Source organism: Marmota marmota, unplaced genomic scaffold, assembly GCF_001458135.2.
Source record: "Marmota marmota marmota unplaced genomic scaffold, marMar, whole genome shotgun sequence".
Lineage (NCBI taxonomy): Eukaryota > Metazoa > Chordata > Mammalia > Rodentia > Sciuridae > Marmota > Marmota marmota.
The window spans coordinates 5721732-5738278 of record NW_025999869.1 but is presented as its reverse complement, the minus strand read 5'-3'; the positions used below and the strand labels follow the sequence as shown (position 1 = coordinate 5738278).

Sequence of the window (16547 nt, the reverse complement as noted above, 5' to 3'; positions counted from 1 at the left end):
TGGGGGCGGGGGTGGCCTAGGTTTATTCCTAGTGATTGGAGCTCCTCAAACTTCAGTTTCACCATTTGTGTAGTGGGTATAAAAATATTTACTTTGCAAGATTCTCAGGAGGGCAGAAGGAGCTGGCATATGAATAAGGCGCCCAGCACATAGTAGGTTCTCAACAGATGTTTGGTTCCTTCTCTCCTCCCAAATCCATAAAATAATGGGGCCTATACTAGATTAGTGATTCTCATGTATGCCCTATAGGGGACATACACCACAATCACTTGGAATGTCTATTGGAAAAGTCATATCTCTAGTCCACTGCAGATCTGGAGAGCCAGACTTCTTGTTCAGGTGGCCTGGGAATCACCATTCAAGTGGGATTCTTCCCTATATGTTAAGCTTAAGAGCCAACTGTGTCCTAGACCCTTGCTCTGCACAGTGTGGTCCTGGGCTGGCAACATCACTTGGCAGTTTGTTAGCAATGCAGATTCTTAGGCCCCATTCCAGACTGTGGAACCAGACACTGCCTTTAAACAAGATCCCCAAGTGTTCAGAGCCCAGTAAAGTTTGAAAAGCACTGGTGTAGATGACTTTTATCCCCAGCTCTAAAACTGCATGGTGTATGGGTCTATAAGACTGTTCAAAACATTAACTTTGTAGTCAGTGCTACAGACAAGTCCACAGCTGGGTCAATCCTTGGGGGAGGAGAAAAGAAAGGACATTTCCCATGCCTTCTCCCATGGCTTGGGCTCAGGGTACGAGAGAGTGCAATCCTCCTACAACAGAAGCACCCAGAATGACAGGGCATACACTGCAATCCATGCTCTGTCCACACACAGATTAAAATGAAACCTGTCTTCAAGCATTTGAAGAACTTGGAGTTGATGATTCAGGCCATGAAGCAGATAGAAGGCTACTTTATTGCAGCGTCCAGAGCTTGGAGGACAGAGCAAAAGTGGAGGGAACAGAGACGTGGTTTGCAGGGACACTTTCCATGATCTGTGGGTAGCTGTGCATCTGGAAAAAGTGACCCCATGTCTGTGGTGGTGAGGCTGGTCTTAACTGTCCCCAGTGTCCATTGGTCATGAAATAGACCAACTTCCATCCTGTCCTCTTTCGATTAGACGAGACAACAGAAGCCCAGTGAGGCAAACAAGCATGTCCAGGACCACACAGGTTTCTGGGATCCAGCCCCAGCCTGGCCTTCTTGGAAGCCCCCAGCATCCTGATGGACTGGTTTTCCCATCAGCCCATTATCATTTCACCACATCAGATAACAACTCTGCTGGAAAATTGGCTAGTATGGTTTTTGTTTTCTCCACTGGTTTTTCACTTTTATAGTACTGTTTCACATCAGTGCAGAGTTTTATAGAGACACATATTGCATGTAGTTATGTTTTAAAGTTGAATGCAAAACTGGAAGACTGAGGCAGCTGCTTGGGACCTCTGCCTGGCAGCAGGTACTGACTAGAAGAGTGAGGCTCCAATCACTCAGCAAAGCATGCGCTCAGTTAGGGTTTCAGAGACACACAGGGACCAGCACTCACTGAGATCCTACCAGGCACATGACATAACTATAATGGACAAATTGAAGTGAGGATGTGCACTCGAGTCAGGCAAGTTCGCGTTTGAACTTTGGCTTGGCCAGTTACTGACTCTGTTACCCTGGGAAAGCTGTCTAAATCTCAAAGACACGGTTTCTTTATCACTTAAATGGAGACAATAGTGCATCTACCTCCTAAAAGATTCAGTGAGACAATAGATGTGAAACAGTTTGCCAAACACCTGACCCAGAGTAAATATGTAATACTCCCTGAGAACTGAAAAGAACTCAATGTGGCCCCACTCCCAAGTTCATATATTCAATTCTCAAGCCTCAGGAGCTCAGAATGTAAGGGTATTTGAGAATAAAAGTGTATTTGGGTCTTAAATTAAAATGAGACCATTAGGGTGAAGACACAATCCAGTATGACTGGTGTCATTATGAGAACAGGAAGACACACCAGAGGCACACACACCCAGAAGGATGTTCACATGAAGGACAGCAGCAAAGTCCTCCACATATAAGAACAGAGATCCCAGAAGAAAAGCAGGCCAATACCTTGATCTTGAACTTCTAGCCTCCACTACTGTAAGAAAGGACATTTGTGTTGTTTAAGCCACCCACTCTCGGGCATTTGTTATGGTAGCCCTGGAAACTGGCAGGAACTATAATTATTGCCCCAATGCTAGAGCTAGCATCAGATGGAGAAAATTGAGGTCACTTGCTCAGGGCAATAAGAAAGAAGGATTCAAACCCAGATCTGGAGGGCTTTGAAGCCCTTGTTCTTTGTGCTCATATTGAGTTGTCTAAAGAGCAGGTCTCCTTCCCAAATGCAGCTTCTCATTTTTGGGGGGGTCTGGAGCAAGCAGAAACACCCTGGTTGTGGGGAGCAGGCCATACCCTGCTCTGAATTACTCTTTGAGATAGAGAACAACAGGTTTTAGGCTGAGTTTGTAACTTGAGTCACTCTGGTTTGTAAAGCAGCATTTTGCCATGAGCTACTCCATGTTGAGTACGGTACCAAGATGGGATGAGACCACACCTTATTTGTATAAGGAAACCACCATCATCTGCCCAGGACACAAGGGACAAATTGATGAAGGACTTTCACATGACAACATATCAAACTAAACCAAGGAGCACCTGGACAGTGGACATCCCAGGTCACATCAGGAACACCAGACACAGGAGCTCAGTAACCCACAGAGGAGCGTCCCTCACTCAGGCTCCATAAAAGGGGAGCCCCTCTCCCCCCAGGCTGAATACGATGGCACCTTGACCCTGTCACCTTGACCCTGTCACCTGGTCATTCTTCACGAGCCTTGCCCAAGGAAAATTGCCACAGCAATGAGCCTCTGGTGTCCTCTCGCCATGAGGTTCACCAAGGATGGCTTCTCCTGCCTGTGACGCCCATGCATGGCCCACCCCAAGCTGATGCCTCCCGCTGACATGGGGACACTGAAAGTGCCATTTTCTGTCTGGAGCCTCTGCTGTGACAACTCTGCAGTGCTGGTTTGTTACCATCCTCATCTGACCCTCGGTGACTCCAACTTTGAGTCTCCCTGTGTCTGTGTGCCTGGCGCAGCATCCTGTGACCCTGAGGCTGCTTCAGCCCTTCCTCCGTCTCTCCGTGATCTGTTCATGTATCACTGGGTGACGTGTGTGCCTCTCGAGTGCTGTAGAAATTAGACATCAAGATTGGAATAAAGAGCCTGTATTTGCCCAGCACCTGACGACCAGGTGACCCACACGCATACAGTGAGTGGCCACTGATGAAAGTGGCCCAGGCTGTGAATTCATCATTATTTAACAAATGCTGACATTGTAGAAAGACACAAACGTGCTTGGTCTACGATAATGACATAGCACACTCACGATGCTGGAGTAAAAGACAACATTAAACACACAGGCAAGGTACCAAATAGCAGTAATGAGTATTCAGAGGAGGGCTCATTTGTGGGAAGCAAGTCTCTGGAAAGCTGAAGTCTTGTGGCCTTTTGCTCTGGGACAGGGATGCTGTTCTACTATGATAACAGCCAGTGACTTGGAGGTAAATTTGTTGGCCGAATTTCATATTGTTTTCTGTTACTGGGGGATTAACTTTCCAAGTCTCTCATAACTCCATGGCCCCAAGGGAGTGACAGAAGGTTTAACCCCAGCAGCATGTTTTTGAAGCTGTCAAATGCCTCATGGAACCAAGTGAAGAGTAATTAGAGCCTTGGTCCAGCCACTAGCGGCTAGAGATTTTAAACCATTACCAAATACTGAACAGACGTTTTGGACCTGAATCTGGGACAGGTGGGCCAACAGGACCCCAGTGGTCTGTACATCCTCCTATGGCAAGGTCAAACTCAAATGCAGTTGTATCCCTCAGCCCCTCCAAAGCTGTCTAATCCAGAGAACAGCAGAGGGTTTTTAATCGCTGTTTTTAACTTCCCTTCTGCTCCTTCTAAAGAATTTCTGGCAACATTACCGCCAGCATTTAATAACCAGAAATCCTTCACTGCCTCTCCCACACGTAGGTGAACGAAAAATCTGGAAATGCATGCAGAAAGGAGAGATGTCTCTAGATGATGTAACAGACCCACTCTGCTTTTTAGGTGAGACCACTGAAGCTCAGTAACAAAGTAATGCACCGAGGGTCACACAGCTTGTGCGCAGCAGAGCCAGGGTGAGGCACAGGGTCTTCCCACTCTAAGTACAATGCTCATCCAACTCTCATCAATTCCAGAGCCTGGACTCTTTCCTGGTGCTGAAATGTTTGCACCACAGATCCCACAGCCCCAGCACATGCACAGCTCCCATCAGTCAGTAAATTTAATGGCAGCCATCTTCCACCCGGCACTGATTCTGTGAGGTACTCAATTCTGCAAGGTGTCTGGATGGTTTCCATTTGTTCTCACAACACCATAAACGTAGCCTATGTTATTTTACTGATGATGAGCCTGAAACCTAGAGAGGTTAAGTAGCTTGCCCTAGGGCTCATGGCACATGACTGGCAACCCCTTAGTCCTTTATTCCACTGCCTCTTTCCTTCCTCAGCTCTGGGTTAGATTCCGGGGAGCATTCAAAGATCAGAAGCAAAGTCCCTACACTTTTTGGCAACCTTATGTAAGGATGGGAGTGAGCTAATATTTATTGAGTATTCAAGACATGACAGAGGTCTGGTTGGATGTCTTGTGGACCATTGTGATATCTAAAGCTCAGAGTGCCTCCTAGGCACTCTGGATCTAGTTTCTAGGATCAAATGGTCTATGATCTATGTGCCTGAGCACAGAACAAGAGGACAGATGTGCCACTAATGCACACAAGAATCAGATGGTGCTGGATCTGAGGGGGGTGCAGTGGGGCAGCCAGTAAAAGGCCTGGGAGAAGTACTGGCATATCTGACAGGCCACTGTCAGTCCTTCTCTGCAGGCCTTCAGCTCTCTGCTGTAGTCACACAGCAGTATGGGATAGGAGGAAGCATAAGGGCTTTGTAGAGACACAAATGTGCACTGAAGCCCAGTTCCATGTCTCCTGGCTATACAACCATGGATAAGTTAGACAACTCTTCTGCTATACTCTGGATCTTGAATGTCCCCAAACAAGATTGAAGGAGCTGGGTCAGTCAGAGAACCCCATCCTATTGGAAACAGCAACTTGCTTGAGCAGGTGTCTAAGCTAGTTATCAGAGCCTACCCTCAGGTCTTTTCCACTTGATGATAAAAAAGGCACTCTTCTTTGGGCTTGCAAAATTAGCATGTGGTGAGTCCACTTTGTCTTGCATCACAACCTTTGTTCCAAGGAACCTCTGTTTCGCAACCTCTGTTCTAAACCCTTGGATTCAGTTGTTCCAGAGGCCATAATTACCCCTGGACCTCTCAGTTACATGCAGTAATAGACTTTCTCTCCAGGTAACCTTATTTTAATCATATTTCTGGCACTTGCTGGTTAGTAGTGTTATTATCATACACAGGTTCACAATAAATACCACTTCTCTTTCCCATCACTACTCCAAACGTGTCTTCTTACACCACCATCACCTTTCCAAAAGGCATTCTTTGGATAAACACTGAACATTAAGCAGCTTTTGTCTGCAAGTCTAAGAATAAGAGAAAAGTAGTGTTCGTAATGGCTGCTTGTGCCACACAGCACTCTATGGGAAGAGCCAGCTGCACAGAAGCAGTGTGGAGGTTTCCTGGGAAATGCTTGCCTTGTCTGCTGAGACACAGTGCTCTTTTAAAACAGAGCCAGTGGCATATGTACACACACTCATGATTGCACATTTATTGATTTCTAATTTGTACCCTGCTTACTTCCAAAAAGGCCCTGGAGTGACTGACAAAATAAGACAAAGACATAATGGGGCCATTAAGAAAAATCAAAGATCAAGCCCAAAGAGAAAAAGCAATTGCTGATTATAGCTCAAACCTGGGTTAATATAGTTGCTTCAATAAAAAAAAAAATTATATTTAGCTCTTGGCTTTTTGGCAGCCATTCAGAATGTGTCATATCAGGGCACATGGAGAGCTAGACAGCCTTCACATACACAGCTCTGTACCCAGCACAGAAGCTGGGCTGTACAGCACCCAGAGAAAAGCTTACTGAACACAGAAATGAATGAGTGAATGACTGAACGAATGGTGAGTAAAAGAATCAAAGCTCCCTGAGACACATTTCCTTGGTCCTGTGTCACTCATATATTCACCTACCATCCAGCTGTCATTGACTGAGTGCCTTATGTGCATCAGTCTCTGTGCCAGTCCAGGGACCCAGAGAGGGACCGTTATGAAAATGTGTTAAATGCCCTTCCTCTCTTCCCAGCTGCAGCTCTCTGGCTGGAAACAAAAGTTCAGAGTAATTTATCTCAATGATCATTGCAACTCCTAGTTTCCTCCCAGAGAGAGGAGACCAGAAACAGGCTGCAAAGACAGGAACTGAGGAGTAACAGCAGTTATCTTGGCCCCTCCACTTCATAACACATTAAGCCTTAGAAAACACACAGGCACCACCATCTCCCTGGATACTTACAGCTCCTCTGCAAGGTACGGAGAAAGAAGGGGCATCCCTCTTTTACTAACAAGGAGATTTAAGCACAGAAGGGAAAGTGACTCTCCTAAACTCTCACAATTAGAAAGTGGCGATTCAGGTATAGCCCATGGGTTCCTATGCTTGGCCTCAGCACCCCAGAGACCTGTTATCACCATGTCCTTTGTCTGAATCAAGACCAGCCCTGCCAAAACTGGGTTTCACCTGACAGCCACAGGGAGGCTTGCCCTCAGGTAGCAGCTGAAGTGCTCAGCCCCCGCCTCCCCCCAGCCATCCAGCAGCTCCGGCTCCCCAGGCCCTTTTCCTCTTTCTAGAAACTAATGCTGAGATTCCAGGTGAATAGGAGATAGTCTGTGGCACTTGGTAAGTGCTGGTTGAAAAGGCCACCAGAATTTTACTCATCAATAACAGAGAATAAAATCATGGCATTTGCAGAGAAAGAAAGAGAGAGAGAGAGAGAGAGAGAGAGAGAGAGAGAGGGAGAGAGAGCCCCACCAGGCAGTGCTGGGTGGAGAGATGGCTGTTTTGTGAGCATTTAAGGGGAGAGCTGTATCATGGGTCCTCTGTAGATTCAGCCAACTGTAAATTGGAAATATTAAAAAAAAAAAAGTATCTATCTGTTCTGAACATGGACAGATGTTTTTTTCACTATTATCCTTAAGCAACACAGTACACCACGTACTTACATAGAATTTCATTATAGTAGGTAGTGTAAGCCAGGTAGAGTTGATTAAAAGAAGAATGTGCATAGGTTATATGCAAATATGACATCATTTCATATAAGAAACTTAAACATCTGGGAATTCTGGTATCCATGGGAGTCTTGGAATCAGTCCCCTGTGGATACAAACAGATGACCTTACAGGGAAGAGGAAGTTAAACTCAGAATGGTTTCTGGTACATCCCTAGGCATCTTACCCAGCCCTGCTAGACACTCAGGCTTCTGGATTGTACTTGCTCCAGGGGGAAGCACCAGAGGTCTGAAAAGGGGTCAGGGCCTTTCCTATTTTTAGCAAAGTCAGCAAGGTGGGCCCTGCCAGAGAAACAGTGTGCACAGCAAGAAGATCTTGACAAAGTACAGGTACACCCTAGAGAAAGCAAGACACTGCTCCACCAGAATACCCACCATCCCTGGCCTGTTTTTGTTCCAACAATTTCCTTTGAAAATACATTTATGCACATAGTCTATGTGCATGTGTCTGTGTATAGACACATATAAATACGTACTTCTAATTCAGAGCTCGCTCTTAAGTGTACACACTAACATGTGTTTCATATTTTCTAGCTTACCCCAGAGCCTTACACGCATTGTTTGACTGCATAAGTAGGCATTAAACACAGCCATCAGGAAGAAGAATGGTGGCCACAACACAAGATCCCTCTACCCCAGCCACGCTATAACTCTCAGCGCCTGCACTCCCTCATTTTGTCATGAGTGCTAAGTAGCCAGACAGTCATTACTTCTTTCCCAGAGTTGGGCCCTGGGCAGCACAGTTCACCCCAGGATCTATATTGGTCACTGCCAGCAGCATTTCAGGTTCACAGTCATGGAGCTGTTCAGTGTCAATGAATACCCATGACATACAACTCAGCCTCCACCACACCCTGCATCTCCAGCTCCCAAGCTTTAAACTCTCACAATGAATAAACACACAGGGCATCTCCAAATCTCCCTGCCCACCCCCACATTGTAGTCTGGACCATTCTAAAATGTAAAGCAAAATTCAGGGTGCTTCTTTATTTTCTCATCAAACCATCGACCTCAAGACCCATAGTTCCTGAACTAGAAATGCTAGACAGCAAGCAATGGGCAGGAACTCCTCCAGCCAGCATGTCAGGGAGATGGAAACATTTAGCCTGACCCAGTCTTGCCTGAGACTACCAGCAGCCTCATGTGAATCAACTCGCCCAAGCCCCCCCTCAGAATTCCCCTGAAATAAGTTCAGACCCATGTAAAATGGAAGTTTCCTCCCTCTTTGCAATGGGGGAGGGTCAACTACGAGACCTCATCAGCCACATAAGCCACTGAGCTCTGAAAGCAAGAGCAAGAAACAAGACGTGGAGATGTGGGGGTGGAGGTTCCCCATTCCAAGCCCTGCTCTAGTCTCCACACCAGGGCTGAATCAGCAGATCCACATGGCAGAGGGTGCCACACATGAAGGCACCACAACCTGCACATCACTAACACCAGGGAAGGCGCACATGGAGAACAGAAGTCAAGGCTACTCACAGTCTGGTGAGCTTCGGTGTGCTCTGGAAAAGCAATTCTGGAAGGACCTGGAGCTTATTCTTGTTGAGACGCCTACAGGTGAAAAGAAGAATGAAAAGATGTCAAGGGCATATTAAATCGGATCAAGAGTATTTGCAGATACTGCTTCAATCAATCCATCCATCCATCAACAGGTATTAAGGGACTCTCTAGATTTTTCAATATGGGATGTTCAACATGTGTAAGGCATATACCATGTTGACCGGGCTTTATAGTCCACGAAGATGCAAGGCCAAGGTCAGTCATAAGCATAAACCCAGCACGAGTGCTGCACTCCCTCATTTGTCATGAGTCTGGGACAGACATCATTAATTGATCACAGCATTCTTTCCCAGGGACTTTGGGGCTTTTTCTCCCCATGAGCTCCGGGTAGTTATTGCCAAGTGATAGAACTGACATGTGAAATGGACTCCAGAAACAAATTAAACACCAGAGAAAGCATCCCAGATTCTAAATGGGTGGCAGTTGCTATAGGAACATAGGAGAGGTCAAGGCAGATCGCTCTGGGTTGAGGGACCAAGTGGAATTCCTGCCAGGCTGGCTCTCTGGACCAGAGCAAGGCAGCATGATGACTCTCCTGGGTCTTGGCCCTTCTGCCTTTGCAGCCTGCTTTCTTCATAAGAACTTTTTAAATATTATATTTTACACAACTGTAAAAAACAAAATTTTTATGTTATGTAACTATTTCAATCTAAAAACTCACTTCTATTCAAATTTTAAAAGAAAATAAAACATTTTCATGGGCCTTTCCAGCACTGTGGGTGCTCGGCACTGCCCCCACCATGCCTAACACAGAAATCAGCCCTGGATCAGGGACCAACATTTGGGCATGAGGTAGCTTGATATAAAACTCAGCCTGATAGGGATGGCCAGTGTTGGATGATGGCCACAGAACCAGGGCAGGTCTCTGCTGGGAATGGCCAATGCTAAATGTCACAGAAAAGAAGGCCACCAGAGCTTCCAGGGCACACAACCATCATGTGATCTCCATGAAAGTTGTGTTGGGGGTCTTAGACCAAGAGGGAGACCCTGTTCCTTGCTAGCTCATGTTCTTCTGCCCTAGCATCTGTTCATCTCTTATTCAGGGAAAGTGGTTCTGTCTTTACAGATGAACCCACAAATCACTTAAGCGTATATCTAATAGTGTCCATTAACTTCCCAGGCCGAAGATGGTTCAGAAGCTGGAAGAATTTTTCCAGCTAGAGTGAATGAAACACACATAGTTACATGAGATAACTGTCCTATCCTCATCTTAGAGCTAAACAAACCGAGGCTGAAGGAAAGGTAAGTGTCACCACGTCTTCTGGCCCCAAAGTCCACACTCCCTCCTTCCCTCATACATGATTCCCAATTTGGGGTTTTGCTCCCATTCCCCTCTCTTGCTGGCTGTGGCAATCCATGCTCTGTTTTCTGTCTGTGAATTTATTTTCTGCTCTTCCCACCACCCCCGGTAGCCTTTCTTTGTGTGTTCCTGCCACAAAAGTGAAAGGCTGAGGTAGGATCCAGTTCTTGGTTTAGAACAGTTCCCAGATAGTCCATGCTAATCCTCTCTGGAACAGGTGGAGGTCATGAGCCATGGAGAGGCATGGTGTTATGACTTTGGGATTAGCCAGGGCCTGGTTTAATCATGTTCTCACTGTAGAACTGGGTCAAGTTACTTAGCCTTTGAAGTCTCAGTTCTCTGTCTTAAATGACCCTATGCATTGCCATGAGATGGCAAAAATCATCAAAGTAGTGATGACCTAGTCATATTCATCACAGTAGTGATGACCGTGTGTCACAGGCTGTGCTACATGCTGCATTAGCTGGTCCCAACTGCAGCAATGCTTAGGCAGGCCTTGTTAATATCTCTACCTCCTATATAAGAATTCAGAACCTGGAGGGGCCCAGGACACCCAGAGGCCACAGGGGCAGAGCTTGGGCATAGTCAGCCTGACACCAGAGTCCTGGTTCTGAACCACCATGGTACTCGAATCCCTCAATAAATGACAGCTTCCTGCTCCTTTCCCTTTCTTCATTTTTCTCCACTTTTCTTCCGGGTTGCCACCTCCTCCACCCCAGTCCAGACAATGATCTACTCTGGGTACAATGCCCTCCCTGGAAAGGACTTTCTTGGAGGTCCCCAAGGCAAAAAACGGGTCTCTAAATGGGTCTGTCTGGAACCACCCTCTATTGTCACAGCTGTACAAAGCTTGGTAAGAGTTCCATTTAGACATCCAAGACTCCAGTCTAGGCAAAAATCCTAAACTCTGGTGGCCGCTGCCTGAAGTGGGTAGGGTGTTTAGTGTGCTCAAAGCCCTAAACCAGAATTGGAACTAAAAATAAAACCAGCTTGGCTCTGAGGCTCCCGGAAGGGAAGGAATCATTTTCATTTCTTTGCCGGTATTTGTGGCTGGACAAAAATAAAAATGCAGCCAAATTTAGCCAATGGAGTTCTGCCTGCTGCTTCCTGAGCCCTGAATGGGGATCCTGGGGCAGCCAGGCTGGGCTCGGGTCCTATGCCAGGGGCCTTTCCACTTCAGCTTGGGCAAGTCACACGCTGGCTCTTCCTAGCAGGAGCTTGATTCCGTATTTTCAGGTTATTCCAGAACTTACTGGTGTTCACTAGAGAATAGGCTGGCCTGAAAAGTCTTCCTTGAAGAGCCAACAAAGGCTCCAAGGTACATAAGGGGCACTTTCCATGTGCTGCTCAGGAATTATTGTCCTGAGCAGAAAAACGAGTGGGATGAAATGTGCTGCTCTGAGAAAGGATTAGGTAAGCACTGGGCTGCGGACGGTGGCTACTGGCCACAGTGCACCTGTGCCATCTGCTGCTGTTACCCTGGTCCAGGCTAGGAGTCTCCAGCCCCAACTGGAAGTGAATCTGTGATTCCCAGAGGCTGAGCAGGAGTGAACGGAACCCCTACAAGGACAGAACTATGGTCAGCAAACAGTACATGGGTCAGGTCCACGACAAGAGAAAGCCCACGCAGGTGTCCCCTCTCCCTCTAAGATCAAGAGTACTTCACAGCTTTCCTACTGGAACAATGGGGAGCATCCAGATCAAAGCTCCACTGGCTGCTGAGCTACAAAGTCATATTGCTTTTCAACCTGAACCATGAGCCTCACAGCCTTGACTTTGTGGAACCACTGAAGGCCTTCCTGAACATACCTGGGTATGGAAAGCACATATAGACATTTTTACCACTTTGTTAATTCGTCCATTTAGCCAACCATCAACCACCCATCCATCCCTCCGTCTACTCATTCAAATACCATCCATCTATCCATCAGTTCTCCCTCCCTCCTTCCCTTCCTCCCTTCCTTCCTTCCTTCCTTCCTTCCTTCCATCTTTCCAGTTCTTTTTGAATATGAACCTGCAAGGATGAGTAAGATGCAATCTCTTCCTTTCAGAACATCCCATGCTAGTGGAGAAGACAGATGTGAAAGTAAAAGTCAAACCACGCTGTTATAAGCAAAGTTGTTGTGAGAACGTAGAGAAGGAGAAGCTGGCCCAGTCCTGTTTACAGAAAGATGAATGTGACTCTCCAAGAAAGATGGACAGAAAGTTGTGGACTTGAGTATGTGCATTTCTATGGAGAGCCAGGAGACTGAGCAGCATTTGGGGAGCAGGCTTATGTAGCTGGAGCATGGGGGAGACTTGAGAACATGAGCAATGGAGTTGTATAAGTAGGCAGAGGTTGTATCACGAGGGGCCTTGTGGATTGTGGTAAGGGATTTGGGCCTGGATTTTTATGGAGAGTAATAAGGAGCCATAGAAAGGGCTTGAGCAAGGGAGGGACCATCTGGTTTGGATTTTAGAAAGCTCTTTCCAGTAACAGTAAACTTGGTTTGGAAAAGGGTGAAAGCAGAAGCAAGGAGATCAGTTAAGAGGGCTCTTGAGTATCCAACACGGTTCTGTAAGACCCGGTTAAAGCTGACTGTGGTGATGGATGTGGGAGACAGCTGTGAGGTCTGATGAGTAGGGTCTGCAACTGAATGCATGTGATGGTTGAGGGAATGGCAGGAACAGAGGTATTTAAAAGTGGCTTCCCAGGAGCCAACTTGGGAAGTTGATCAGTCAAAATAACCAATCATCTAGGAAAGGAACAGAGACAGGAGGAATACCAAGCAGAAGGTGAGTGTTTAGATTCAGAATTTCTGAGCCACTGAGATCTTTCAAATATGTTTTGACAAATAATACCTAGTAATAACAGTACAACCATGAGTCAAAGACTGAACAAAGCATTTTGCATGTACTATCTCACTGAATCCCCATAGAAATGTCCAGAGGCCAGTCTAATTATTATCCTCACATAAGGATACCAAGGTCTGAGAAAAATAAGGCACTTGCCCCAAATCAAGTCCACCAAAATATAATGGTGAAGAGATTTGAAGCCAGATGCCTAATGCTAAACCTGTGTTCTTAACTGCTGTGTAAAATGATGATATTTAATTCAGCCCTTCATTATAAGCTGTCTTGATTTATCACCTAATGTGCAGTTCTCATCTTCCTTTTAAGTTCCAAGGGTCCTTCAGAATAGGAACTGAATCTTGCACATCCTTTATTTCCCAATGGCAGCCAACACAGTGCCAGGTTCACAGGAACCTTCAGGAAGTGTTCATGTCCAAGTTCATGAATAAATCAGAAGGCAAGAGTGGCCAACTTAGGGAGCCTAAGGGGTCAACTGTCCCCTGGGCTAGATGAAGGAAGCCACTCTCTGTGGAGCAGGACAGGACTCCCAGAGACTCAGCTTCCAGATTCATCTGCCTCAAGATCAGCCAAGTTAGAAGGTGGGCTCAATGCTCCCCTTGGGAAGGGAAAGGACAGGGCGAGGGGCTGAAGGGCCAGGCTTAACATGGCAAGTACCTCCCTTTTATCAGGGAGGTGTGGAGTGTCCAGCTGAGGGGCCAGGGCCTGAGGGAGAGAGGAGGTCAAAGTGCACTAATCTCTCAAGGTCACCAAAGTAGCTCGCTTTGGTACCAAACCTAGTTACTTCCCTCGGCAAGGCCAACTTACTGGTATTTTCAGAAACACCCACATGTCTATACAGCAAGGGACAAAGAGGCTTTGTTGCTTAGAGCAGAAGATTCAAATCACTTGCAATAGAGAGATAATGGAGAGGCTCCTGGCCCGGAAGCCACAGGGATGACAGCAAACTGCAGGTCAAGGGTAGAATTGAACTACAGAGGTCTTAAACTTCAACTCAGAGTTGGCACCATCAACCACAAGGACCCAAAGATGTCACTATAAATCAAAGGCAAAAAACTTGAACTTCAGGGAGCCCTGATTTGGGCTGTGTCCATTAGCTGTTTGCCAATGGCCTTACACTTGCTCTGTTTCCTCACCTGTCAAATACAACAAATTCAGGTTTTTAAATTTTTTTGGCTATGCAAATTTTCATAACATAAACCGAACGTGACCTAATCAATTCAGTAAGCAACCCAATCTGTGGTGGTTGCTGGAATGACACCTCTCATGATCAGGGACAACTCCCACACTTGTTGTGGTGGGAAAGCCTGCCCGACAGGCCGACAAGCCTGGCCACATTGGTCGAGTGACTGCTGTTCTCTGCCTGTAGCTTCCTTTTCCTGGTAGGGGAAGGGGTAACACAGAACAGCTTTACTGATATATAATGGTGCTTCCTTTTAACATCAATTACAGACAAATCCCAAATTTATTTCCATGGTTCAGAAGCAGGTTGACTGAGCTTTGGCTTCTGCAGTATTCAGCATGTGCTCAATGACATCTAGGTTGGTTTATGCTTTTTGAAAACGGATTATTTTTAGTTTGTAACTTCCAGGTGTCCCAATAGCAATTAAAAACTTTTATTTTTGATATTTCCAAGGGAAAACTAGCTTTGTTTGTCATAGTCTAAAATTCTTGCCCAAAAGCAGTCTTTTTCTTTGAAGTTGTTTATGAAAACCTCCTTTAAAAGTAACTTGCAGCTTATTTTAGGAACACAATTATTATATAATAACAGAACATGTACCTCACAGAATACCTGGGAGGGCTGAATGGCTTAACATCTGCAAAGGGCTTGGCAGGACTTCTCAAGGGCTCAATAAATATAGTGGTAGCAGCTACTGTTAACATTGTCATTCTCCAGAGGGGCCCCAGGAGCTCAGAAATACAGGTATTTCTCCTTCACAGATGACAATGTTGGTCAGCAAGGCAGTAATAAGTGAACTCCAAAAGCTTACTGGTTAACACAATAAATGTTTACTCTGTGCTCACATAAAGGGCTTGTTCCATCTCACAGACTGCTGTGGAGAACACGTGGCCTCCAGGGTTCAGTGCCAGGGGAGGAGAGGGAGGAGGATGCACTATAGCTCTTAACCCCTTTGGCCCAGGAATGATGTAGATCACTTGTGTTCTCAGCCTGTTGGCCAGAACAAGTTTCACATGGCACATACTTAATTGCAAAGGATCCTGGGAAATCTACAGGCACCCTTGAATATCTGGTGAAGGCTATCGTAACAGCCAATGTGCCTGAAGAACTAAGCACCAGCAATGGCCTCTCTGTCCTTGACTTTGCTGCCTTCCTTCCTCTTTTCTATTAATGCCAGGTACTTGCTGTGTGCCAAGGGCTGTGCTGGGTTTTTGGTATGCGCTGTCTCCCTTCACTCTTTAAGCAACTCTTTTTTCTTTCTTATAGTACTGGGGATTGAACCCAGAGGTGCTCTCCCACTGTGCTACATTCCTAGCCTTTTTTATTTATTTTCTTTTTTATTTTGAGACACGTTACCCAAGTTGTCCTTGAACTTGCAATCCTCTTGCCTCAGCTTCCCAAGTAGCTGGGATTATAAGCATGCACCATCATACCCAGCTTGAAGCAATTCCTAAAGTACAAATTGTTATGCTTATTATTTTAAAAGAATAAATTGAGATACAGAAAGGTTCCAAAATTTATCAAAAGTCACATAGCATATAAGTAAGGCAAACATTGAAACCTGTGATTTCAGCCCCTCTGCTCTTTTGTTTTCTTAAATCTTTGATGCTTGGTTGACCAGGAAGCTGCTTAACAATCCCAGAATAGAGAGCAAAAACAAGGACTATTTGTCTATGTTAGAGCTGGGAAAATTGTGCCCACGTAGATTAGAACTCTGTACATGGTTGGCCTTACTGTATAAGACCTGCTCCCTGGCCCTGACTCCGCTGGTTTCAGAAGGTGGCTCTGAGGGTCCCAGAAAAATCACTGCTTAGGGAAGGTATGGAATCCTGAGCTATCTATTAAGAGCATCTCTCTGTTTCTCTCAGACCTAATAGGCCTATCCGTTCCAACCTCCCTGAATGTATTCTCAGTCCTGTGTACCTTTATGGGTGGTTCCAGGTGCCCCATATAGGTGACCTATATAAGCACTTCTGGAGAACCCTGGGGCTGTCCCAGAATCTCACCTTACTGAGACCAGCTCAGGATCTCAGTTTGAAAAGAAAATAAGCATAAAGCCCCCCAAAGCCCCTTTTGCACTCTCCTACCCCTCACCTTGGACCAATTTCCCTCCAATTACACAGCTGTTAGGGAAATGCAGTGCACATCCACGCTGAAGCCTGCCTTCTCCCAGCTGCTGTCATGTGCCCAAACACCCCTGCAACTAAAAGCTGGGAACCCAGGAAGAGAGGAGAAGGGAAGGAAGGAAGGGGAGAAGGCCTGCGGCCTGTCCATGCAAATGCAGTGAGAGACTACTGGCTCTGTGAGGTCCAGAGGAAGTCCTGGAGCGTCCTCTGCTCTGGTT

The 16547-nt window shown here is 46.1% G+C and overlaps 1 protein-coding gene across 1 annotated transcript in view; it reads right to left on the bottom strand.

Annotated features, from left to right (window-relative positions):
- Positions 1 to 16547, bottom strand: part of Slit3 (slit guidance ligand 3) — a 563280-nt gene that overhangs the window by 454551 nt on the left and 92182 nt on the right. Inside the window, exon 5 of the mRNA XM_048814838.1 lies at positions 8793 to 8864. Within this exon, the coding sequence (XP_048670795.1) occupies positions 8793 to 8864 (72 nt within the window). The remainder of the gene's footprint in view (positions 1 to 8792; positions 8865 to 16547) is intronic.